The 27,543-nt window shown below is 46.1% G+C and overlaps 1 protein-coding gene across 1 annotated transcript in view; it reads right to left on the bottom strand.

Moving 5' to 3' along the window:
• SCAP (SREBF chaperone) overlaps positions 1-25,229 on the bottom strand; it is a 53,686-nt gene extending 28,457 nt beyond the window's left edge. Inside the window, exons 1-4 of the mRNA XM_054991280.1 lie at positions 25,119-25,229; positions 3,514-3,742; positions 1,242-1,371; positions 541-698 (exon numbers count right to left, since the gene is read on the bottom strand). Coding sequence (XP_054847255.1) covers positions 541-698; positions 1,242-1,371; positions 3,514-3,635 — 410 coding nt within the window. The 5' untranslated portion in view covers positions 3,636-3,742; positions 25,119-25,229. The remainder of the gene's footprint in view (positions 1-540; positions 699-1,241; positions 1,372-3,513; positions 3,743-25,118) is intronic.
• Between the last annotated feature and the right edge of the window lie 2,314 nt (positions 25,230-27,543).

Here is a 27,543-nt window from a genome sequence, read left to right on the forward strand (position 1 = left end):
GATCTAGTTGCAGGTTCCAGGTGTCAGGGTCCATCAATCTCCTTGCAATGCAGGTTACTACAATCTCAGAACGGGGTGCGTCCGAAGAAGGGAGCTCTGACTCTTGAAAGTTCACACTCTGAAATTCCTGGTCTCTAAGGTGCCACTGGACTCAAATCCTACTGCAAGAGCTCTTGAAAGCTGATACTTGAAAATACTGTTAGTCTCTCAGGTGCCACTGGACTCAAATCCTGCTGTTCTACTGCAGACCAACATGGCTACCCACCTAAAACTCTCTGCAAGTTCTCTGTAAAGATGAGATGTCAAGACATCATCTTAAGAAACAGGACACAAGTGGAACTCTGGATGCCCAAACTGTGCCCCAGACATTAAATGGCCTGCCTAGGTGGTGAAGGTCCCACCACCTAGGCAGGCCATTTACAAACCATCCTGTGCTTCAGCAGCTACAACCCGGCAGCACAGAGCTATTTTGCAATGTTCCTGGACAAAGGGAAGCAAACTGTTCACAAGCCCATCATCACCTCTGTCTCCGCTACCTACCCGTCTCGCAAGGCGTGGTTTCTGATTTCCTCCACAAGCTGAAAGACACGGGAGAGTGGCGACCGAAACACATCGACAGCTAGGAAGTGCCTGGGCCACGGAGAGACTGCCGCTTTCACCAGGACCTGCTGGATGTAGGCTACAGGAGCACCAGTGTACTGTGGAGGGAGAGGACACAAATGAGCACGGGGGGCCAGATCTCAGAGCGGGCAAGCAGGGGCGTGCCAGGCCCTTTCCATACTGAGCATCCAACATGCTCATTTCTTAAAGAATTTTGCCCAAACGCCTCTGTGCTGCAGCTCTTTCCCTTCTTGTCCAGGATTCCTTGAGGCATATCTTCTCATGCGCATTTCCCATACACCCATATCTTCAAACAGCAGCGAGGTTTGGGCTGACAGCAACACCGAATAAAGAACAGCAGGCAGCAAAACTGGTGCTAAACTGGTACTGGAAAGGCTTTTCAGAAGTGGATTTCAAAGAGGATTTGAGGGAGAAGAGAGAATCAGATCTGTGGGTAGAGCAAGGGAAGCCAACACACAGAAGACACAGGAGAGGAAGAAAGAAACAGGTGGGCTAGTCTGTGCCTTGGCACGAGGCGGCACAAATAAAGGGGCAGCCAAGTTCTCCCCCCCCTACCCCTCATACAGAAACAGCCAAGCAACTCTGAGCCTGCTCATCGCCCTCTGCTGTGGAAGACATACCCAGTCGGGCCTCTCATTAAGCTCTCCTTGCTGGTGGGCTGGGTAGGCTGGAGGCTGAGAATAATCCTTAACAGAGGTGGTATATTCCACAGGTCCAGTTCCAGGTAATGGGAGCTTGAGCAATGGATAGCTAGGAGGCACAAAACAGGAAGCATGACGTTTTGAGGCAAACACAAGTTTTGAAGCTGCAGTAGTGACAAGAGACCTTCTGGCTGTAAAACTGGAATTTCTACAGCTACAGTATCCCATGACAAATGCCAGATAAACCACGTACAGCAAAACAGAGTTCCGTGTCACCTTAACACCTCTTTAACACTTAAAAGGTGGCACGAACACCTGAGAACCAAATCTCCAACTGCATCACCTTCCCTTGCAACTGTAAGGAAAGGTAAACAGACCCCATAACTTCTCCAAGGCTGCTTGTGCCTGTGTTGAACTGTTCCCTGACGTCTAATCTAAAGCTATCTCCCTGGATTTCCAACACGTCGCTTCTTGACCTGTGTTCTGCCCTGGACAAGTTCAAAAATTCTCAGGATTTTTCTAGACCCAAGCATAGCACAGAAAGCATGAAAAAAACACTCCAATGCTGATTTTGAGGCTTCAATTAATGGATTATGGATGACCACAACACTTTCCTTCTCGGATCCCCCTTTAGTTTTTTCGACGCTTGCAACAGTAGCTACAAGTCAATTTCAAAAGCCAAACTAATTTGAGCAAAATTAGTTCTCTGATTCGCATTTGGATCTGTGCTCTCACATCAAAGCTTGCCAAAACCCAGAGCAGTGCGAGATTCAGCTCTTCGTTCTAATTCAGGGCAATGATGCTATGCATGGTCCCTCTTCCAGCAAACCACTAACTGGTGGTCAGTTCTGCAGCACGTGGACAGCAGAGAAACCATCAAAGTTTCATGTGCAAAGATCAGCACCTCTGAACTCATACAGGAAGGATTGTGCAATACTGCAGATTACAGCCAGGCTCATCTCTAAGACACCATTCAGCTCAAAGTTTGCAGAGTAACTACGGAGAACCCTTTTTTCCAGTTTGGTGTAACGGTTAAGAGCGCAGGACTCTAATCTGGAGTGCCGGGTTTGAGTCCCCACTCCTCCGCTTGAAGCCAGCTGGGTGACCTTGGGTCAGTCACAGCTCTTTCAGAGCTCTCTCAGTCCCACCCACCTCACAGGGTGATTGTACTGAGGCTAATAATAACATACTTTGTAAACCGCTCTGAGAGTGGCATTAAGTTGTCCTGAAGGGTGGTATATAAATCGAATGTTATTAATCAATTTCTGTGTCCCTACTTGTCCAACTGACAGCTGAAAAAAGCTCCACGGGTGATTCTGAACCCGGTAACTGCCTGCTTGTAGACTGACCTACTTATTTTGGTTTGATCATGCATAATTGATCCATGGCAGGAGGATGTTGCTTAACCAAGACTCTTCATATTTCATACAACATTCCCCCAAACAAAAAATGTAACATTATGCAGGGATGGTGAAGGTTCGATCTTGTCGACTGACTTGCCCTTTTTGCAGTTTGTCCTTTGTACTGAGCTGTCAGCCAAGCAAGAGCCTGCCTTCGAGTGCCTCTGAATGAACAGTTAGTAACTTAACCAGTTCTTAAGAAAAACAGACACCTCTAAGAGCATCTGAATATCACAAGCTGCTGGTAAAAAGGCTTAAGAATGCTTTGAAGGGTAACCAGAAGTTACAGCGCCTCAGTAAGCCTCGGAAGGTGAATCTTGTTGCACATGGGGAATAAATGGATCTGTGTGCAGAAGACGCCTGCAGACCTGTGAAATCAAGAAGGGGTCTGCAATGCATTTTCACCAAGGGGAACCTTGAAGGAACAAACCACACAGCACCGCCAGGTTGCCACGCATATTTATTTGTAACCCCTCTTTTCTCCTGAGACAGCCAGAACGCTGTTCCATCTATCTCAGCAGTGTCTCCTTAACACAGAGAGGGGGTCTCCATCGTCTGAGAAAGAGAAGGGTCCTTCTCAACATCTGCGGATGTCAGGGACTGGATATGGGACTTTCTCCACCCAAAGCAGGCACTCCGCTTCAATTCCATAGCTCTCTGAAGCAGCCCCAAGACTTCAGGTGTTTTTCATTGGAGGAAGGTGGCCTTAGGCTGGGGAATACTTTAAACCTGCATGTGTGGACTGGTAGGATACAAGCAATATTTTAAAATATTCTGTTTTTAAAGTACAACAGCACGGGCAGTGTCAACCTTAACCTCGGATCAACAAATATTTCGAAAGAGACTCTTACCAGCAGGCTAGGACACAGAGGGCGGTGAAGAGGATGATGGGAATAGGGCAGGAGGCACACAGCAGCCCGTGGTTGTAGAACGCCTGTGATATCTTCTCACGCAATCTATCAGTCAAGGTCATCCTCAGCTGTCCGTCAGCTCGCTGCCATCCCCGGAAGCATCAGTGGAGGGTTCCGCGGCGCCTACCATGAGCCCCGTTCCAGAAGAGATGCAACTCAGGACACGACTCTGAAAGAGAAGGCGGGTGGGCACATGAGCGCAAGAAGGGAAAACAGCCAAACCACCTCAGGCCTGGCCTTCCCAGAGCCATTCCCAGCTAAAGAGAAGACATTTCCACAAGGTACATAAGCACTTGTACCAGAATGTGGGGGGATCTGGATTGCTGTGGCACCCCCACCTCCTGCCCCGAAGCAGACATATAAACAAAACACTTGTGCAGTAACTTTCAGGCTCAGTGACCCTCAGAGGTACCCCCCCCCACCTCTCTCAGAGGACTCGAGCCTGGGATCTAAAGGACGTGAGGCAGGAAGTTAGCCTGCGCACCAACCCAAATATCTGGCCCCAAGGACAAAACTAACGGGAAGCTAATTACACATTCAAGGAAGCCCCGCAGCAGCAATACTCCCTAGTGGCTGATGTGATCCTCCCCGTCTGGTTATCTCACAGTCTGAGCAACCGGGGCGGGGGGGGGGGGGTTCTGCTACTGTCCCCTGTGATTGGCTGTCATGGACCATCTCATCACACACACCCCTCCATCAAGCACCCCTCCTCAAAATGGGGCACTGCCACGCCTTTCAATGAAGCCGGGGGGGGGGGCCTTACATTGGCATCACAAGAGCTCCCAGCCGTGGGTGCCATGAATTTATCCGGAACGCTAGCCAATGTAGCCTTAAGAAGTAACCAGGGGATAAGATGAACGAGAACGCACGGAGAAAAGGCAGCGATGCAGCTGCAGGAAAGATGCGGACGCTTCCGAGAGCCAGCAGGCAGGCTCTTCCGTGTCCCGCGACCTGAAAGCTACTTGAGTTTATATATAATTATCAGGTGACAGAGGATGGGAAACAGGGGGTGTCACTCATATCCTCTTTTCACAGCCTGCATGGATGATTTGTCAAGATACTTAAGCTCCGAAACACGCAGCTCTTGCAGGTAAACGTTAAGATCCCAGATTCACAGAAAACAGGCACCCTCCACACAGGGCCTATCGAGGCGTAATGGACGTCTCCAGCCGGCTCCCAGGGACACACCTGCCGAGCCAGGACCTCACTTCAATCTGCGCTGTGGGGGCACAATTCTGGCTGGAGTGGATCCTGCCTCCCGCCCCGTTGTTTTTCTTCCCTGAAATAGCACTGGGGTGCATTATTTCCCCCACCCACTCAAGTGCTGTTTCGGGGAAACTGCCCTGAGGGAAAGGCAGGATTCCCTCCCCCCCCCCCCCCGTCCACATGGTTCTCAACCAGAATCAGGCTTTGTAAAACGATGGCGTATCCCTGGGACAAACCCAGCGCCACCTGCCACGTCCCAATGGGCCCACAGTCTGGTATCTGTGGATATAGTCAGAGCTGAGAGGGGGAAAAAACGCCTGCCGTATAGCGGCTGGAAGTCCAGAGGAGTAGCCATGTTTCTCTGCTACAGCAAAATAAAGTCAAGCCTCGTGATTCCTTAAAGAGCAACATTTTTTCCAGCATGTGCTTTTCGGCAGCGCGATTCATCAGACCTGTGAAGAGGTTTAACTCACTTCAATGTATTAGAGAAAGGGCCAGCTATTGCTATTGCTTGTTTATATTATTTACAGCCTACCTTTCTAACTGAGACTCAAGGAGGATTGCGCAATGTAAATCAGTACAATCAACAGAATAAGACAGCTGAAAAGCAAAGTGATTACAAAAATGTGAAACAAAATGTACGTACGAGACAAGCTATTTAAGGATGCAAGAAGTGGAATTGTATATATTGAAAACAATATAATGTGAGCAAGACATTTATTTGTTTGTTTGTTTATTGTCCACCTTCCTTAATGAGACCCAAGGCAGATTCACAGTGCAAGTTAGCATGAACAACTAGGACATTAAATGAACAAACAGGACAGGGTATGGATTGCAGAAATTTAAAAACAAGCACAAATCTGAACACAGAAATGAACCTTTGCTGAAACAAAGCATGTCATTAAAACACGACATCTTTAATGACATGAAAACTAGCCAGTAGGAGCATAGCTACATCAACAGACAATACCCGGTAGAACAGTCTACAGTTCTGGCACCTTTACTAAGGCTTCTCTCTGAGCCATTTCTTACAGCACAGCACTATTACCGGAGCAAAAAGCCTTCCTGATAACTCAGTTTTGTACAGTTTGCAGAAAGCCAAGAGAGAGGGAGCTTTCCTAACCTCCTCAGGCAGGCTATTCCATAAGGTGAGAATGCACATATACTGACAGCTGTTGATTTTGTCCATTTTCAAGAGGGCACCTACAGAAAGTGCAGTTCACGCAAGTAAAACTATCATGGCATAGCACAGGGAGAGAGGCAGTCCTGTAGATATGAGGGACCAAGGCCATGGGACAGCCAAAAGCTTGAATTGAGCCTGATAACTGACGGGTAGCCAATGGAGTGACTGCAGAATAGGAGTAATATTTATATTCCACCTAGCTCCTGATAGCAAAAGAGCTGCGATGTTCTCCACCAGCTGGAGTGCCCAAGTTGACTCTGAGGGGAGACCTATGTAGAGTGCAATACAGTAGTCTAGTCTCAATGTTACCATGACATGAATCCAGGTGGCCAGATCAACTGTGTCAAGGTGGGGGGGGGGGCATCTTCCAGGTTAGTGTGAGTTGGGAGAAGGCCTTTTTTGCAACTGCATTTACTTACTTCTCTAGCAGCAGTGATGGATCCAGTATAACTCCTAGGCTCTTAACTGAGAGTCATTCAGGGTCACCTGAATCCCACTGAAGGCAGGAAGCATAGTCCAAAGTCCCATTCCTTTTATTGAAGCACCTTCATGAACCACTGCATACGGCCCTATCACCTTTATATAAAAATGCCCTCCTGAACAATTGTTTTGCATAGCTTGTGGAATGCCAGAAGTGTGTGGGGGGCCACAACAGAGAATGCATTTGTATGGGCAGTTGCTGATCTTGCCCATTTGCAAGGTGGCACCTGCAGAAGGCCCTGTTCAGATGAGCAAAGCTGTGATGGTGGAGTACGGGGTGGGTGGGTGGACAGCTGTGAGGGAGCAGGTCATGAAGGGCTTCGTGTGTGATCACCAAAACCTTGAACTGAACCTGGTAATTGCCTCTGTACTTTTCTTGATTATATTTGAATTTAACATTACATTTCACAAACCCTTGACCTGGCTGTTATTTCTCCCCATAACCTCATATATAAATGTGTGTCTAGCGGGGAGACAATGCTCGCTTCAGACCAAGTGGGCTTAAATCTACAGAAGTTTATTCTGATAAAAATCTTGTTCGCCTTAACAATGCCCAAAGACTCCTGTTCATTTCTGCTGGTAAAATTGCCTCTGTGTGTAATGATATCCACACCTACCCCTGAAATTTCTTCCCAGCAAGCTACCCCTGTGACCCTCGAGTGCTGGAGGGAAGAGGGAATGAACATGTACACATCATTTGTATTTTTAAATGTTCAAAGAATTTCATTTGTTGATGATATAGAAAGAAATCAGTGCTCTCACACTGTATTTTTAGATACGGAGGTAAACTGCAGAAGATCCCACTGCCGGGCAGCAGAGTCCTTCCCTCGCTGTGCTGAAGGTGGCTGGAGAAAGCACAGGAGGAATCCAGATCATAAAGCAAAGCCATAAAACAAGCCAGGAGGGGAATTCAAAAGCGAAGTTCTCCATTATCACCCCACCCACTATTTCTTCACATTCTCTTTTCTGAAAACTCAAAAGATCCCGAACTATTCAAACAAACACCATTTCAGAGCTATGTTAAGCCATTTTTCAAATGCCAAAGAATAAGCTGCAGAACATAGTATGCTCTAGATAGCATTTCATAACATTTATGTAGAAGCCTTCGTCACCTTCGAAGGACAGCTGATAAACTCAGACAAGACCTTGCAAGAGGACAGCAGAGAGAGATCAGGCTAGCTCCTTTCAAAACATTTGGGCCTTGGGTAATGAAGACACTGGCTCTTCCAGCTGCATCATCGGCTATCTTCTGCTAATAATAATACACTTATATATTACACAAACGCTGTTTCCAACTTATTTTTCCTACCTCTCAGACAGCGAGCGCAAGATACGCAGCCAGCACAGCGTGCAGCAATATGGACTGTGGCCTCTCCAACACTGCTTACATTCAAAATTTTGCTCCGTTTCCCTCCCCTAGAAACGCACTTTTTTTTCCTTTTGTGGATTTAAGGCTCTTGAAAATTTTGCACCTGTAAGGTGAAGATCAGTAATGAAGATACACAACCTGTTTTTTTTTTAGCAAAGCTTACAACACGCATCCAAAGAACTCCAGGATTCTGAGGTGTATAGCTTTTCATTTCCATAGTACTCGCATTCATAAAGAGACCATTTCATTTTATTAGTCATTTTTCAACTTTAGAAGCTCTTCAACTGACTAAAGAGTAGAATATCACGACACACAAAAAATGGCCAATATAGTATTTTAAACAACACAATCATTCTTCACAGCACCTTCAGGTGCGATGGGAAGCAGCTCAACCGTCAGGGATATCCTGCCCTCCGAGAGGCAGCAGAGCTGAAGGAGTGGCCTGCAGTCTCTTCAGGTGCAAAGGTTAGCTGCTGAACCCTGGGGGGACTGCTCAACACCACAATGAGTCCACGGCAAGTACAATTTTAACCCCAAACCTCCACATCCATCCACCATTGTGCACCGCACCACACAAGCTATTGGTATTTACAGAAACATAACGGAGCTCTCACACTGACATACATAGGTAGTCATTCAAATCTATTCCGTTTAAGAATCATAATTGTGGCTGTCAGACTGAGCTGTGGCAAGTAAGAAACTGACCCAGAGTCAGTTTTTCAGCACTGGTGTTCTTATACCATATCCTGTATCCTGCACTTTGAACGCTACCATAGCAAGCACATCTGTGCCTTATTAGGAATACAGTTTATCCTGCATTATCTTGCTGCCTTACAGAGCAGCATTTGCATGCATGGTTCTTGCTCCCCACCCCGTTCCACAACCCCAGCCCCACTGCAGTACTGTGTCTTACTAGGAGTCTTTGCTGTTAGATTCAAGTCTTACCACATCTTGCAATCTGCTTACTGACTGACAAAATTTTATCATCATACCTGTAATCTGCCTTGAGAGACAGGAAGACTATAAATGATAATAATTTAGAGGTTTTTATCTTACTAGCTTTTTTTAATGGCCTGCTTCTGTTTTATGGGTAGTTTTTATGCTGTGTATGGCCAATGGCTTGTTTTTATATGGTTACATTGTTTTTAATTGTAAGCCACTTTCTTTGCTGAGGAAAATACTCAGTTTTGAAAAACAAGAATGCGTACTGAATAAACTCTCTTTGTAAGTCCGATACAGAGGAACGCTAGTCCGCTACTGTTCTCCTTGAACATTCCCATGGGAAGAACTGTGCCTTCTTCCAATATGCAGACACACACAAAAGCCAAGCGGGAAAAAACTTGCTGTGGGAAAGCCACAAGTCAAGTGTTCCCACTGGAGGCCCACAACAATCTGCAAATTCCGACAAGGAGCTGAGACCTCCAACTGCTGTGTGGCTATTTTTTTTCTTCCACAATTTCCCCTCTAATCATAAACTTGGGAAACGAGAGAGGAGCAGCAAGGAGGAAAGAGATGGGTGCGGGGGGGGAGGGGCACAAACTGTTCTCAAAACTGCTGAACAAAAAAGGATCTGTAGCTGCGATAAATATTAATTGCACAAAGTAGTGAAAAAGTGCTATGTTCTTTGACCTTGACTCTTCTTTAGGAAACAATCACTTTCTTTCCCCACGTAGTGTACTGCTTGTAACAGCTTTCCAAATTAAAGAAAGCTGGCACTTCCAAAGCAGAACACCGACTCTGACCTAGGTGGCCCAGAGAGCAGCCTTACACCTTTGAACAGAGTGCTGCAGCCGCCTCCTCTCTGCTGATTTCACCACGAGGACTCGCGCTCACAGGAAACACCTGCTTCTCCAGTACACCACATAATGAACTCACACCAATGTCTTTGCCTTCGGGGCATCAAACAACTTTACACAATTATTCTGGTGATATCCAGATCAACCACGGTTTACAACAAGCTCTCCTGTTTACAGGACAAGCACAGCTTATTCATCCACGCTTACTTCACAGAAGCAGATCATGCAAATGACTGCAGAGTCACTCTCACTGAGGGCTGCTTCATGCATACCCGGACCCCACTGGAATTCCTCCTCTCGGAGAAAGGGCCAGCACCCTCATCCTCCGCTTGGCAGCTTGATGGAAGCATCTTCCCAGTCACTGTGGAAAAGAGATTTCTGAACTAGATGGGCTTTAAGCCAATCCAGAGCAGGGTCTTTTTATTATTGTCCACAGGTGAATAGGGCTGTGCATGGGTGGGGATATTCACCCGAAGCGGGAAACCGATTCAGAATACCCCCAAATCGATTCGGGAATCACTTTGGTATGCTCCATAAAGATTCAAAGCATACTGAAGCGAGTGGAGGGGACTCCCCACCACCCCCCCCACCCTCCCTGGGGCAACCCGTCTACCCCCACCCCCCTGGGGAAACCCCTACACCCCCCACCCAACCCTGGGGAGACCCCTCCAATCCCCACTGACTTACCTGGTGGCGGGAGGGTCACCAGCTGGGCAGCGGGCTGGCACCGCCGCCGTGGTGGCGGCGGCGGCAGCACAAGGCAGTGCAGCCTGGAGCCAGCCAGTTCCTCTGCCGCCGCCGCACTGCCGCAGGAGCCTGCGTGGTGGTGGGGAAGGCCGGAGCCACCTCCTCCGGCTCTTCCTGCCCCTCAAATGGCCATGGCGTGCTGGTGGCTAGCGGCCATCTGAGGGGCAGGAAAGTCTTTCTCCGCCTCCTCCGGCCCTTCCTGCCCCTCAAATGGCTGCCAGCCACCAGCACGCCATGGCCATTTGAGGGGCAGGAAGAGCCGGAGGAGGCGGCTCCGGCCTTCCCCACCACTCCGCAGGCTTGGGCGGTGGAGCGGCGGCGGCAGAGGAGCCGGCCCGGAGCCCCCGCAAGGTAGGTGGGGGGTTGATGTTTAAAGAGCCCCGCCGCTGCTTGCAACCAGTGGCAGGGCCCTTTAAACAAGCCCTGAAGCTTTCCAAAGCATTTCCGAATGCTTCGGAAAGCTTTGCTTCGGTATTCCGAAGCTTTCCGAATCAGGTATGCTTCGGGTATCTCTACCCAAAGCGAAACCCGAATAGCACAGCCCTACAGGTGAATGTGAGAAAGCATTCAGATCACTGAGTTGGATTCCGCAGATCCATTTTGCTAGTGGAGGCGCTTTCCTCTGACAGGGGCTCTTCCAAACATCTTTCATTGGGGAAGGCTCCACTGACAAAATCCACAGGATTTAACTTGCTGTGTTGGAGAGAACCCCCATGTCCTCTTTATGATGGCCCCTTTTTAAAAAGACACGTTGTTTTCACCACCGGTTCAGGCCAAGTGCTATCCCCTCACCTTTCCTGCCATCACTGCTTTTCTGTATTAAAGGGATGCTTATTCACTGTAACCCAGAATAACTCCTACCTCACCCTACTTACTCTCATATTTGTACTGAGATTTTACTATTTGTTTTCCAGGGTTTACCCACAAATATACACTTTGTTCTGAGGGAGAAAGCAGGGCTATCCCTTGCAGTGTTTTCATGGTTTTTAAAAAAGCACCACTACTTATCTATATGACTGCAAGGTGTGTGCTATGTGCCGTTGAGTCGCCTCCAACCTATGGCAACCCTATGAATCAAACACCTCCAAACAGTCCTATACTTGCAATATTTTCTACCAATTCCCCCCTCAGGACTTGAGGATCACCCCCCAAAAGTGCCAGCGGTCAGTACCACTAAATACAGTCGGAGGGGCAGGGAGAGCCCAGGTCTTTTAATAGAGGAAGAGAAATCTAACCTTTTTGACCAGGAGGGCAGACATGGCGATGCGAAACCTCTCCTGAACTGTCTAGTCAACGTGACCTGCGGAACTACACTGCATTCTTCCACCATTAACCAAATCTGACCTAATGCCGAACTCCCACTGCATAAGGCACTGATGGCCTTGCTTTGGACTTTCCATAGCAGTCTCTGCCAGAAAGCAGTGGTAAATCTCTAGCACTGGTACAGACAGTAATCCAGCCTTCTTCATGTCATCTGCCATTATGGACAAAGGTAAATGCCAAGTTGTCAATTTCCATGCCTTCTCCTTGTTTATTGACTCAGTTACTGTACAACAAGGCACCAGGGAATTCACCTTTCCTTCATTATCAGAAGAGATGATGTAAGATACACCTCAAATTACATATAAAGGCTAAAAACCACTGGGAGAGGGGGGGGGTAGAAAGGTCTGGAACCATCTCTCTAATGAGGGGCAAGCTGCCCTTTCTAAAGGTATTCTTACTTTGCAAAAGGGAACAATGTGAACCACCCATTAACATGATTTTGCAACAGGCGGGACAGTTTCCCTGCTTGTCAGCAGGTTACTAATTAAGCAAGAAATAATCCCTGGACGCAGTCGGGATCAATGAATTTTAAATGTTTTATTCAATAAATTCAGTTCCTTAACAGCTACACTTCCAACAATTAAAAACCTCAAATTATAATTTTGTATGTATTTTCATATTGTATTAGTTTGCACTCTTGGCATAGCTATGTGCAATACTTTCATTCACCACTTATTAGGCTTGCTGTTTTTACTGGCTATGTATGTATGTATGTATGTATGTATGTATGTATGTATGTATGTATGTATATATGTATGTATGTATGTATGTATGTATGTATGTATGTATGTCATTTATGGTCCGCCTTTCTTACTGAGACTCAAGGCGGATTACACAGTGTGAGAGTAGCGCAGTCAGTATCAAGGACAATTTCATAAACAATGCCACAGGGGAAATAAATGCAAGTTTACAAAGACAAAACATCAGCAAGAATCCAATACAGAGTTGAAGAAATGCTGAAACAGAACATAAGCAATTCTAGGGCTGACATAGGAGCACATATTAAAACAACTGACAGTACATAAGGCAACATAGTGGTGAAGTCTTTGGTCCCTAACTCATTAGCGGAGCATTTGAGACCCCTCCCTACACTATAAAAGCCTTTTTGAATAATTTGGTTTTGTATCATTTGTGGAAAGCTAGAAGAGTTGGGGGCTCTCCTGACCTCCTCAGGCAGGCCGTTCCACAGCACAGGGGCCACCACAGAGAAAGCCCGTGTACGGGCTGCTGTTGATTTCACCCACGTGCAGGGTGGCACCTGCAGGAGACCCTGTTCAGATGAGTGAAATTGCCATGGAGGAACATAGGGAGGGAGGTGGTCCCGTAGGTATGCTGGGCCAAAGCCGTGATAACCAATGTGATGCGATTTGTATGTGATAACCAATACCTTGAACTGAGCACGGTAACTGATGGGTAGCCAATGGAGTGACTGCAGAACGGGGGTGATGCTCCTGCTCCTGCTCACTCCTGATAACAGTCAAGCCGCAGCATTTTGCACCAATTGGAGTCTTCTGGTTCTGTTCTGTTGGAGTCTACCATTCTGCTTTGCTTCTTAACAGACTACCAAAGGTTCCTGCATTATGGACAGCATATGACAAGCACCAGGAAAGCACCAAATGAGAAATGAAGTTCTTTCTGCTCTTTGACCCAGATGCACCAAGCAAGTAAGAGGAAGGAAAAGGGATGCTAGGTAGCAGATAGAAACTGTTAAGTCTTACGCATACACCTATCACTGAGATCTATTTAATACAGAATTTTAAAAAACGATCCCCATTCGTTATAGACCAGTATTCAGCATTGAAATTAGCCCTGAGTAGCAGTTCTCAATGCCAGTCCCATAAGTACCATAGCGTAAGTGTCCAGGGAATTTGCTGAACTACAATAGTAACCATTCCCAGAGCACAATGATTCACTGTGCTGCTCTCCAAAAGTAGCAAGATAGAACAGAACACTCTGTCTGTCTGTATCTTCCAGCTTAAAGTTTCTCTCCTGGCCTTCGCTGTGATCAAGGTTAATAAATATCACACTGAAATATGCTGCAAAGAAGTCAATGTCTTGAAGGGTGGTTTTCAAGCCTCCTATCATCAAGGAATTCCATAATGACTCGTCTGTCAAGAACGCTGCCTGCAGAAAACCAGTGCATTGCAAAACTTTATGTAGTTGTCTTGGGCACACACACACACACACACAGGCCACACAGATCAGTGGCAAGGTCTGAAGAGCCCCTGTGTCAAAAACCCTGTCTAGCTTTCCTGATCCTGTCACTGCTCAGCATGTCCAGGCCTCCATTTGGCTCAATCAAGAGCCCCTACCACACTATGTAATGTAAACCCAAAATATGGTGCAGAGTTGGTTTCCCAATTATGTTTTTCTTCCTCCCAGCGCACAGCTTGGCAAATTCACTTTCACCCCGTAGCGCAGCAGGCTCTGGATGTGGGGCAGGGGCCATTTCTATGGCTCATCAGTGCAGGCTGCATGCTAACCCACAGTTAATGCAACCCCACCAAATGGCTGCCAATTCCTATTTGCTGGCTAACAAAACTAGGACTTGTCTATTTCCAGACATCCTGCCAAATCCTACTTAAGCTTCCTTGACTAGGATTTGCGGCAATGTCTGAAGACAGCCTTCAAAAGCTGCCTTGAGCCAAGAGGAAAGTTGGGCTACAAGCATTTTAATAAACGTTTAAAGGTTTAAAGAACCGAACAGGCTCCACAAGCAACTATTCTAATGTCAAAAAGCCACAACACATGCATTCCCAGATCCAGCCACCATGAGCCACAACCCATCCCTCTTCACCGAGGAATGTATCGTCTTGATTCGATTCCTCCTCCCAATGACTTTTTTAATACACAAGATTTTCCTCACACAGAAGGCCTTCCAAATCTACATAATAAATAAGTCTAGTGCTGTGTATAACAGCTATGTTTGCACAGTGGTCAAGAATCCATGGCATTAGAGAATGACAGGGGGCGTGGTCACATGCAATTATGGGAGAGGGGAAATCCCATTCTCCCTACACCAGCTCTCCCTACACCCACCCCCACCGCCACTGGCTCTCCTCTTCCCACCACTGTATTAGCTCCCGCTACAAGCCACCACAAATCTAGGCTTTTCTTTTGCATGTACATATGTACAGACATCACTACTGACTGACATGGGTGGGGTTTATGCCAAGACTGGGGCAGGGGGGCAGATTTTTCTGCAAACCAGAACTCGTAGCTGTGGCTGGCCTTGTTGGTAAGATATACTGACCATCTAAGACTAGCCCTTGGCTATTAGATACAGGGATAATTCCTGTGTACACACCATGTGTTTCAGTGTGACTAATTCCGTCCAAAGAATACAGTATTAAAGATGTCAATGTTTAATGTTAAGTTTAACTAAACAAACAAATCTGCTGATGCTCTTTAACGATGTGACTGTATGAAGAGCATTTCTAATAAACCACCTTTCGTTTACTAACAGTGCAATCCTGTGGAGAGTTACTCCAGTCTCAGCCCATTGACTTCAATGGGCTAAGACTGGAGTAACTCTCCATAGGATTGCACTGTAAGACACTTAGTTATTATTTTCAGCTTAGTTTTCCTATTTCTTGGATGGCAAAATTTCAGATGCGTATGTTTACATCGCATAGGGTACAGCAGTTTGCCACTCTCCCGCTCTTGAACAAAATGTAGGCATATATACTTCAAAATTTCACAAGTGGTAAACAGTAGAGTTTTATATGTTAAGTTATGAATGACATGTTTTATGCTCTTAAAGCAGTAAAATAAGTTTGGATTTCTTAAATAAATATTGCAGAGATTTAAATTTTCTCCAAAATTAGTTTTCCCTCTGAAAAAATGGGGAGGGGGATTTCTCCATGGTTCCAAAACTCGCAGAAGGCGTATATTTCTACTTCTAACCCTAAAGACATAAAAAAACCCACATGCTAACTGAGCCTCTCAGTTTTTAGAGGCAAATTCTTTCAGGGGGGGAAAAAAACCCACAACAGGCACTTATCAGAACTGACCGCTGCACACACTGTGTTGACAGAGAACACGCGAGCTAAAAGCTTTGGCTTAACACAACAGAACTTTTGACTAGGGAATGGCAGGTGAAGAAGCCCTATTGTATTTGCCAACTCCATTTCCCCGTTACAATATTTAACTGAAGGGAGGGGTAGAATCTCATTTAATCTGCAACGTAGGCCTTATCAACGATGTCTTGCATTTCCATGATTAACTGACCTCGCACCAGCAGTGAAGCAAGAGAGAACCAGAACCAAGGAGTTCCTGTCGGGGTTAGAATCTGCCCACGGGACACAAGTTGTTTTGTCTATATCTTCACCCATCATAATTTGCTTTTACAAATTCAGGAATGGCACCATTTCACGAGGCTGTTTTTTCTCAAGCCAAGAAACCAGAATAACTGGTTGCTGTGTCAGTCCTTCGGCAATAAAGAACTGACATCCTCCAACCTGCTATTTGGTTCCCAACCTAAAAATACATGATCATTTTCGTGAGTTTAGTGATACTGAGTTTCATGAGAGAATAAACCTCCACCGAGAAAGCACTCAGGTTTGATCAACATGCATATTCCTTTCCATTAACTGAACAGTTTAAAGCATACCACAGAACTATCTTAATTATGTCACTTCCATCACACACACACACCCCTAGCCAACATATTTAATAAGCTATGATAATGCCAAGGGGGGGGGGAAGTACAGCTCCCCAAGGCTCCTGAATTCCTAATGTGGTTAGGCAAAAGAGAAACTCATCAAAGCAACAGAGAGCAAACACTGTCTACGAAGGCACACAGAAAAGTTTCAGTTCATCCAGAAATACACCCTCAATACATTTTGAGCCAACTGGCTCTTTAGCAGGGGAATTTCACTTCTAGCAAGGAACTAAAAAGTCATGAGAACGGAGCACACACTCATACAACACAAGCAATGTTCTCTTGATTTTCTTCCATTCACTACATACAAGTTTCCCATAATGAAACAAATGGCTTGGAATTGGTTGGGATCCAATTCCTGCATTAAAACTACTTTGCATCCCTTGATGGTCTTCCTCTGCTCAACTCCTAAGTCCCTTATACACATAAATGCAGATGGCTACTAATTGCCCTCTAGAATTACATTTGGTACAGTAAAAACCATTCAGTGCACACATCAAGAAGTTTTGTTCTATGGCTGATTAAACAGGCACCTGAATACTATCAGAGACACAAAGGTGATCTTATGCGCATGGAAGGCAAGCGAGAAGTGAAACTAATGGTGCAAATCTGTGTGCATGTATCAGGCTACAGAATCTGTCTCACCGAGCTCCACAAGATCGACTCCTGAGTGCGCATGCACCAGACCGAACCATATTTTAAATCCTTTCTTGGTACAGCACCAGATCTATTGCCTGGTATTTAGGTATATGGAAGTTTCCTAGAGGCCTGCCATTTTCAGAAGTCAGCATCAGATTTAAGAACTGGCATTCAAAGGGGTTATTTTAATTGTTTTAAAGTACAATCCTAAGCAAAGTTACTCCCAGTCTAAGCCAACTGAAATCAGTGGTCTTAGACTGGAATAATTCTGTTTAGGATTGAACTGTTAATGTCATAAATTGCAGCATCAAATTTCTAGACGCCCAGGTAAAACTCCCAATTTCTTCCAACCCTGTCATGATAAAGCAAGAGAAACAAGTCGTCATGAGGCTGAGGCTAGGTGGGAAAGCATATGGTTTACAAAAGGAACGTGTGGGATTAACCCCTGCCATCTAGTGAAAGCATCTGTGGTAGCAGGAAGTGTCAAAATAGACAACCATGAGCAAGATGGACCAATGGTCAGATATGGTATAATGCAGCTTTGTATCTTTAAATTATGTTGGCCACTGGAGATAGAAAGACACATGAGTATGTGGCTGAGCCTTATACTCAGCCTATCTTCACTGATTTATAATTTATTTATACTCCACCGTTCTCTCTAATGGGGACCCAAGTTGGTTTACATAATTGTCTTCTCCGTTTTATTAACTTCTATCCTCCATTTGATCTCCTTGGTCTATCCACTTTAGCTATCCTTGTTCTACCCAGGTTAGCATTGTGTACTTTAAGTGGTAGCGACTCTCCAGGGTGTTAAGAAGAGGTCTTCCACATCACCTATTACAAGATCCTTTTAACAGGTGGTGCTGGGGATTGAATCTGGAACCTGCATGCCAAAAGATACTCTATCACTGAGCCAAGGCCCTCCCTGTGGAGACTCTAAAACCTTATTTTTATTTATCAATGCAATTTATTTTTTTACACAACAATTTGGAATCTACAACAAAATTTTACACAGTATTTGAATTTTGGGGAGGCAGCTTTCGACTCCAGAAACTCAGCTTGGCAGAAAAACATAGAAATTTCTCTACGCTGAAGGGAGGCAGGTAAGCATCTTGGTTCTTACCTCTTCCTTTGTCAGAGCAACATTACCAGGAAATTTGCCCTTCCCACAGTAATTTGTCAGCTGAATTGGCCTGGAGGGAAACCACCTGCTTCTACTCAGCTTGCCATCAAGGTGAATGAGGGCTTGTGGTCAAGTTCTGCCCTACGCTGCAAGGGTTCCAGGGCAACAGAAGTATACACGTGGAGACACCATTCTGGACAGGCGGAAAGTATCCCCTTTATGGAGGGTAATTTATTTTAATTGTTTCCCAGGTATTTCCTCTTCATGGCTGGTCCTGTTACGCCACCGAAGTAAACCATGAACCATCCATTTCATTATTATACAGGCCCAACCACCATTCCCGCAGCAGGTTATAATAAAAAGTAAAATAATAAAAACACAGACATCAATCAAAACAATCATAAAAGCCAAAACACAGTATGAAGATTCCAGCAGCTTGCAGTTTAGAGTCCAGGGGTAGGGGTGGAGTGGATTAACAATCTTTTAAATAGTCCTCTAGTGTGGAATTCTCAGCAAGGAATGCTACAAGGAACTACTCCCCCCCCCCCGCCCCAAAAAAGGGCTCTCGCTCCAATATCAGCAACTCTCACCTGAAAGGACTTAACACATCTCAGTCATGACAAGAAGAGTCAGCAAGAAGAGTGCATATTTTTGTCACATTCCCTGAAACACCCCAGACTCAAAGCTTGGTAAATTAACACCAGTACCCTAAAATTAACCAAGAATAAACTGCAAGGGGAACTTTTAAAAATGGTCCCTCAAGGCACCCTCACTCATCAGCTGTATTGCCACATTCAAGACCAACTGAAGTTTTCAGAACCATCTTCACAGGAAGCCATATTGAGCACACTTTTGTTAAGTTGAGAAGGCACCAAGACACCCAAACACTGGCAAGGTTACAAGGAGAAAACCGCTCCTGGCCTCAGCTGCCCTCTGAACTTCGCAGAGCAGGCCTAGATCCAGGAGCATTCCTGTTTCTTTATGCTGAGAGTATTTCCATCCAGGACAAGTATATCCTCTTAATCAATGAGCCACCACAAAAAGCATCTGTTGGGATTGAGCTTCAATTCCCCTTCCTCTGATGAAAAAGAGAAACGCAACTCAGCAACATCACCACAAGCTGCAGGCAACCTCTCCTGGCAACTGGCAAAACTCTTTGGGAGCAAAATTCTGGGGAAAGAACTTGAGGAGGGGGAGGCCAGAAACACTCCCAGCCTCAGCATCTCTCATTCCCATGGATATTACTGCTGCTGCTTTCCTCTACTGCTGTAGTAATGGAAGCTCTATTTTCTCTCCAAAATATTACAAGACCAGCCAAACACATTTCCAATCACAACACACAAAGGTAAGAATAACAAATGCCAAGCAGATAAAAAGCTGCTCGCTGGGATTATAAAGTCAATGCTGGTCCCTTATCCTTAATTGCATCCCACAGTAAGCTCTACCAAAAATAAAATCAATACTTCTCCTTAAGGAAAAGCTGTGTGAACCCTCTCTCGCAGGGACACTTTGATTAAAAACAAGTGTCCCAGCAAGTCACTGCTCTGCTTGGATTCTACAGATGACACCAGAACCGTGCCACCGCTCAAGAATTCCAAGAACCATTGTGGCAAGATGCTGTTCACCAGCTTTTGTGGCTGGCACATAACCAGAGCCAGCAGTGGAAGTACATCACCATCAGTAAATTAGCAGCGTTCTTTTCAACGCAACAATTTTTACTTTCCTTCACAGGGCAGGTCACAAGCTGCAATACTCACTGTGGTACACAAGAGAAATTACCTGTTAATGGAAGGGTATATAGAGAGACTTCAGAAATGAATTAATACTGACTATGGCTCTGAGAGTTAAGACTGACTAAAGTATCCTGGGAGTTTCCAGGCATATGAGGCAACAAAATTGAGTTATCCAAGGCAGCAGGAAATCTTTGAACAGCTAAAGGTGGTGCAGCCGGAGTATCAAATGCTAGTATAGTCTGGGTTAGAAACAAAAGTTAACTGCAGCAAAATCAGTTCCTTCTTGAAGCAAAGGACAACGACTTCTGCAACAGTTTGCACAACATGCATACAGACTCATAGAGTTGGAAAGGGCCAGTTGGAAGAGGTCTTACAGACCATCTAGTCCAACCCCCTGCCCAATACAGGAACAGCCTAAAGCACCCCCCACAAGTATTCATCCAGCCACTCCCTGAAGACTGCCAATGAGGGGGAACCCACCACATCCCTGGGCAGCTGATGCCACCGTTGAATTACTCATCATGTAAAGAAGTTTTTCCTAATGTCCAGCCGAATGTCCAGCCATTATTTTGAGTCTTATCTTCACATTAACTGCCCCTACGATTAAGATGTTTGTTCTTCCCTACCTTGTGCAAATTGTAAACCAAGAAAGGGCGCTTTACTTCTTTGCATACAAGAACATATGAAAATGCCTGATATTAAATCAGACTATGTTCTTGACCACTGAGCCATCGCCCTTCCCTGAATGCATCTTAGAAGGGAAACACAGGGTTTCAGATTTCAAATTTACTTCATACTGCCAATGCAAGGATGCTGGAAGAGGCATTTGCAGGAGAGGATCAACGAGGAGGAAGGGGGTGGTTAACCCATTTTGAAGAGAGATCTGAAGGAAGTGAAAGGTGGCACCACGGAAGGGTCCCGGGACAGATCCAGGCGTATGAGGAAGCAAAACAGAGTTATCTGAAGAAACAGAAAATATCTGGACCGCTAAAAGGTGGAGCAGCTGAAGGATCAAATGCCAGAAAGCAGAAGGGCGAGGGGAGCTAGGACATCAGTGCAAAGAGGTGGCGACGGGCAAAGCCACGGAGGACGCGGGTATACAAAGCCTTTGAACAGAATCTCAGCACGCCCATGACCGCAGCAGATACACAAGCAGACAAGAAGTCAGGGTAGGAATTGAAGGACAGACATAACATGGTCACACGGAGGTGAATTAATCTGGAAGCACAGAGTTAAACTGAGGGGAGGAGGCCTGCATACGACAACAGAAAACCAGAGGAGGAAGGTAGAGCAGTCAAGAAAAGAAATTACCAGAGTCTGAACCAGAGTTTTTGCTGGAGGGGCAGAAAGAAAGGTCAGTACTCCTGCAATGCTGCAAAGTGAGAAGCAACATGACTTTGCAACAGACTTAACATGGGGGCCAAATTAGAGGAAAGATTCAGAGGTGGATGGTGACTTTGTCAATGTATACAGACAGTACACTGGAAGAAGACGGGTGAGGTGGAAAAATAAGACGCTCCGTCTTAGAGTCAAACTACCACTCACTGACATGAGAGTTGAGCTGCGTTAACTGAACGTGGCTCCGCGGCCATTTAGGCTCAAGAAAATGGCACAGAAGGGAAGACTGAAACCCCTCCTCCCCCCCTTACCATGCCCCTGAGCTGAACTGAGCCACGCTGTGCTTGGGAACGTTATTTTCCCCATGACACACCAGTCTGCAAAAAGGACACAGTCAGTTCAGGGCTGACTTATAATAATAATAATATTTGATTTATACACCGCCCTTCGGGACAATTTAATGCCACACTCAGAGTGGCTTACAAAGTGTGTTATCATCTTCATAGCAATCACCCTGTGAGTTGGACGGGGCTGAGAGAGCTGTAACTGATCCAACATCACCCAGTTGGCTTCAAACGGCGGAGTGCGGAAATCAAACCTGGTTCTCCAGATTAGTCTCACCACCCTTAATCACTACACCAAACTGTATGACCAGCAACACGTAGTTGACCCCTAAACATACTGAGTTTGAGATGGCGATGAGATAGTCACGGGGTTATATCAGAGAAGCCATCAGGAATATAGGAATAAATGGAAGGAGACAGCAAGTTTGGAAATGAAGAGGCAGAGCTGGGTGATACTGAAAGCCATGGGATTCGGTGACGCTTGATAACACCATTACCAACATACCCAGACTAATACAGACTTCCACAGCAGACTCACTACTGCTTCCTGCCTGTTATCTTTGGGCTCTCTGTTTCTTTGTTTACACTTTCATAATCATAATTGTCATACCTCACTATTAGATTTAGAACACCTATCAACTGTCCCACAACTATTTCCAACTGAGCAGTCAATTAGTTTACCACAGTCAAACATTGTTAAATATTCCCTGAAGCCAGGAATGCCGAAGATAGCAGCTTTCATTTTTTTATTTCATTAGAGGTAGCAAGGGACATCATACAACAAGTAGCAACAAACTCAGCAGTATAGCAAAGCTTCCTGATGTAACTGCAGGCATCTCCCAAAAGACAGCCCCCTCAGTGTCAAAGTTCACGTCTAGGGTCACCTTTGACTCCAGCAAACTTGCTTCAGGAGCCAGAGAATACCTTTCTCCAGGTTACCTGGCTCTCATCTCATTTTTTAAAAAATGTCATAGCTGTAGGCTTACTCATTTTTTTTTTAGATAACAGCCAAAGAAAAGAACTGTTATTGTTCCAATTTACCAAAAGCATTAGCTAACACTCAACATTTTAAGAATGTGTCAAAGTATTTAAAAGCAACGTTAATATTTAACAGTTAATTGATTAGTAGATGCCTAAGATCTATTTTCTTAAAGTATATTCTTTATCCTAAGTTGGCTTTGCCAATATTTGATGAGAGAAACGCAAGCTCTGACCCAAAAAAGCTCATACCGGAATATACACTGTTAAGATTTTAAGGTGCCGGTGGACCGGTTTTGGTCTTTTGGAAAGCCCAATAGGAATTACATTAACCTGTCACCTCCATCCCACACACCAAGATGAGTCTGAAGAGCCAAGTTCCGCATGTTATCCAACTGTTTACTTACGTGGTTACTGGGAATGTACCTAAAGGCATGCATTAGGAAAATGTGATGGTGAAACCTGCAATGAGTCAGGGGTGGAGGTGTGAAGCACTGCCCTAGTGCCCAAAATGTACTTTCCATTTGCTTCATGAAATAATATTTGTTCTATTAATAGGAACATCTTTTATGAAGACGCACATCTCTCCATTAACAGGAATCAGAGAAGGAAGCAACAGGGATCTCCTTTGAGCTTACCTTCTATATCATCCAAAAATGGCATGGACAATATCTCATAATCCTGATAACATTTTACCCATGCCACACTTCTCTCACTTCACCTTCTCTGTTCCTAGCCAGCCACCTTAAGGGTTCAAGCCCTATGTCCTTTGATCACCCTCTGCTGGTTTCATCCCAGAGCTCATTGATCAGTCCTGCCACTTTCTCTCGGGTGCACTTCTTATACCAGCAGAGCCTGTCCAGGATCATGTTACCTCCTACCTCATCCTTGAACCTTGGGCTTCCTCCCTGTGGTGGGAATCCTGCTCCTGACAGCACCTACTTCCAATTACAGGTGGGGTCTCATGACTGAATGGTCTTCCATACAAGAACAAAACACCAAAATCTCCCCAACATGGAGTGCAAGCATGTTAGCAAAAAGGTGAAGCTAGAACTTGCCCTTCTAATACTGACTTTCTGCCAATGAGGGAATTTCTCTGAATACCCCTTCAAATATTTGAACCTCAAGAGTGGTTTGATTGTTGGCCTAGGACCTGGGAAACCCAGGTTCAAATCCTCACTCTGCCAGGAAAGCTTTCTGAGTGATCTTGGGCCAGTCACATACTATGGGCCTAACCTACCTTACAGGGTTGTTGTGAGGATAAAGATGTAAGGCACTTTGGATCTCCATTGGGGAGAATGGTGGGAAAGGCACATCAATGAACTAAATAGAATGAGCATAGGCTGACCTGAGACAATGTCCACAGTCTAACCTAACTAAAAGGGCTGTTGTAAAAAAAAGAACAATATGCATTGTCCTGAGCTCCACAGGGGAAAAGAGAACTGGGTGCACTTTACCTAAACCCAGTGACTCAAGGAGCCCAACCTAGGCTGAAAAATGTGTGGGTTTTTTTCCCAATAGCTATTTCAGAAGGACTGCAAAGTTTTTCCCCATCATATTACATCACTCATGAGATCCTAGTGAAGAGACCGGATTCAGAAGCATACAATAAAGGATGAAATAACCTAGCCTAGTGAAGTGATACTTGGGCCTGGAGAGGCCTTTGCCTCCGACCTATGCCGACCCTATGAAGGAAAGACCTCCAAAACGTCCTCTCCTTAACAGACTTGCTCAGATCCTGCAAACTGGAGGATGTGGCTTCCTTTATTGAGTCCAGCCATCTCGTTTTAGGGCTTCCTCTTTTCCTGCTGCCTTCCACTTTCCCCAGCATTATTGACTTTTCCAGAGAGTCGTCTTCTCATGATGTGACCAAAGTACAATAGCAGCCTCAGTTTTGTTATTTTAGCTTCTAGGGAGGATTCAGGCTTGATTTGATCTAGCACCCACTTATTTGTCTTTCTGGCTGTCCGTGGTATCCGCAAACTCTCCTCCAGCACCACATTTCAAATGAATCAATTTTCTTCCTTTCACCTTTCTTCACTGTCCGACTTTCACATCCATGCACAGCAACGGGGAATACCACAACAACAACAACTGTGCTTATATACCACTCTTCTAGACAGATTAGTGGGGGGAGGGGGGAGAAAAAGAGAGTCCAGCATGGCTGCCCCAGTGCAGTACAGTGGTCAGAGGGTCTGACTAGGATCTGGAAGACCCAGGCCCGAATCCCCCCTCTGCCATGGAAGCTCGCTGCGTGACCTTTGGCCAGTTACACACTCTCAGTCTGGCCTACCTCACAGGGATGCTGTGAGGGCAAAATAGAGGAGAGAAGGAGGATGTCAGCTGCTTGGAGTCCCCATTGGGGAGAAAGAAAGGGTAGAAATGAAGTGAAACTCCCACATGCAACTCTCCCTTCAGGGACTCCCTCTTCCTGTATCCCCTCCTCACAACGACCCTGCGAGGTAGGCAACGCGGACCCGCCGGGCCTCCCTGACGGAGGGGGAACCCGGGCAGCTCCTCCCGCACGCCGGTTCTCCTCAGGGCCCGAGCGAACCAACACGCGGCCCCCGCCCGCCCCGCGTCGCCGCCTGAGGGGAAAAGCCGCGCGAGGCTCTCCGCTCACCTGGTCTCGAGGCGCGAGCGGGGGCTTCGCGCCGGCGGGTCCCTCGTCGGCTTCCTTCCCTTCCTCGCTCCGCGCGACTGCCGCTCCCGCTCTCGCCGCCGCCTCGCCTCTTCCCCCACCCCCGGCGCGCGCTCGCCCCACCCCCGACCTTTCCCCTCTCACCTGCGCGCGCACTGCCCTTCCCGACGCAAGGCGCCGCTCTAAGCCACGCCCCCGCCTCCCTAGCCCCTCCTCCTACGCTTTCTCTGCGCGCATGCGCTGCGCTGCCGGCGGAGCTCATGCCTGACCTTCGCAGAGATGCCGCTGGTGAGCGCGGGGCAAGCGGACGTCGTCCCGTCGGCTCCTGCAGATTTTTAGCATCGCGTTTGCCATTTCCATCTTCTAGGAAATATAAATACATCTTAATTTTGTTTCTCAAATGCAGATGCCAGCTTTAACTTACTAGGCCAGTTCCTGGAGGGCCACCGCTAGCCAAGAAGCCCCTGCTGGGCTGTTCGAAACCCAGCCTCGAGCCTTCGGACAGGCAGCCTTCGGCTTGGCATGCCAAGGAGAGCCTCTGCACTGATCGCTCGCTGGAGCTCAGTTGTTTCCTGGGATGCCTGGCCAAGAGTAATCGTCCTCTCTTCCCCAGCCCCTCCTTTAGTTTGGCAGCACTCCACACCTTCGCAGGTAGCCCTTGCATTGTTTTGTTACTCAGGCTCAAAAGGCTGCACACCCCAGCACTAGTCTTTAAATGTAACACTGGACTGCAAAACCTAGCCTCGCAATTGAACTCTTTAAACCTAGCTTAAAGTTAGGGTTGCCAGCCTCCAGGTGGGACTCGGAGAGCTCCTGGAATTACAACTCAACTCCAGACTAGAGAGCTCTGTTCCCTTGGAGAAAATGGCAGCTTTGGAGGGTGGACTCTATGGCATCATATAATAATAGCTGCACTTATAAACTGCTCTTCTGGATAGTAAAGAGTCCAGTAGCACCTTTAAGACTAATCAACGTTATTGTAGCATAAGCTTTTGAGAACCACAGTTCTCTTCCTCAGATGCAACATAGTATGTTACTGGACGTTTTGCTATTTTGCTACTGGACTCTTTACTATTTTGTTGTACTCAAATTATGTGTGTCTGGTTATCTTAGCCAATTAAAAGAAATGAATACACAGAGAATGAAGTTTAGTGAAGGACGTAGTAAAGAAAAACCAGATATATTTGCAAATATAGGACTCACAGCTACTAGGTGAGCTCCGAGTGTGCCACAACAACAAAGGATTACGTGCTATTTTAAAGGCACATTACATCACATTGGAGAAACGAGAGTCACACTCAACGCAAAGCATCTGACCTCTTTCACATCTTTGGATTGGCTATTGTCTATTTCTCAGACTTAGTCTTGCAACAGCATCTGCAGTTCTATCCCTGTTCATACCTTCTTACCGATTTCCCCTTATATGGTCATTTCACTTTTCCTTCAGACTCCATAGCCCATCAGTTATGCTGCACGTATCCTCTTCCAGGGGGAGGAAGACCCTCACTCTTGTTTTATCTGTTTCTGCAGATGTGTCTAAGGAATATCTATGTCTCCTATGTTTCCTAAGCAGTAGGAGGAGAATGGAGGCCAAGAGTTCTTCTTTCTGGCCTGCAACCTCAAGTTTTTAGGCTTCCCATACAAAGAGAGAAAGGCCAAGGCTGAACAGTGACTTTAAAACATGCACAAAGAACACATTTCATGTCTCTTTTTTATACTTGTGTGATTACATTGTGATCTAAAAGTTACTACTAAAATTTGCTAATCCCACATTTTGCTACTACAGACTAACACGGCTAACTCCTCCGGATCTATGCTCTTCTAGACAGATTTGTCCCCATTTAGAGCAGTTAACAAAGACAGTGTTGTTATCCCCACAATAAAGCTGGGGGGCTGGGGCTGGGGCTGAGTGGCTGACCCAAGGCTCCTCGCTGAGCTCATGGCAAGAGAGGGATTCGAACCAACAGAGTGCAGACTTGCAGCCCAACCATTAAACCTCTATGCTGCTGAGGTCCCTCCCCTCCTCAACTTTCACCCCAAACCTTTGGGAATCTCCCAACCCAGAGTTGGCAAGCCTAGCTTAGATCTAGGTCTAGCTGCACCTGGTTTTTCTTACCTGTTTTAGCATAGCTAAGAGAAGGCAAGATGTCAGTTGCAACAGGACTTCTTCACTTTGCACATTATTCTGCTTTCAGTTTAGCTTTAAACTCTGTTCAGGAATAAAGCGCTTCCCTTCTCATTGCAGCTGCTGGACTCGCTTTTTTCTTCACCTTTGGGGACAGCTTTGTTGCCATGATGCTGTATCACTGGGGCTGTCCGGCTCACAACTGACAGAGAGGTGCCTATGGGAGAAGGCATCCCTCCGGGTCCCTTCATCCTGCCCATTCAGAGCTATAAAAGCTAACAC

The sequence above is a fragment of the Eublepharis macularius genome, chromosome 11 (genome assembly GCF_028583425.1).
Source record: "Eublepharis macularius isolate TG4126 chromosome 11, MPM_Emac_v1.0, whole genome shotgun sequence".
Lineage (NCBI taxonomy): Eukaryota > Metazoa > Chordata > Lepidosauria > Squamata > Eublepharidae > Eublepharis > Eublepharis macularius.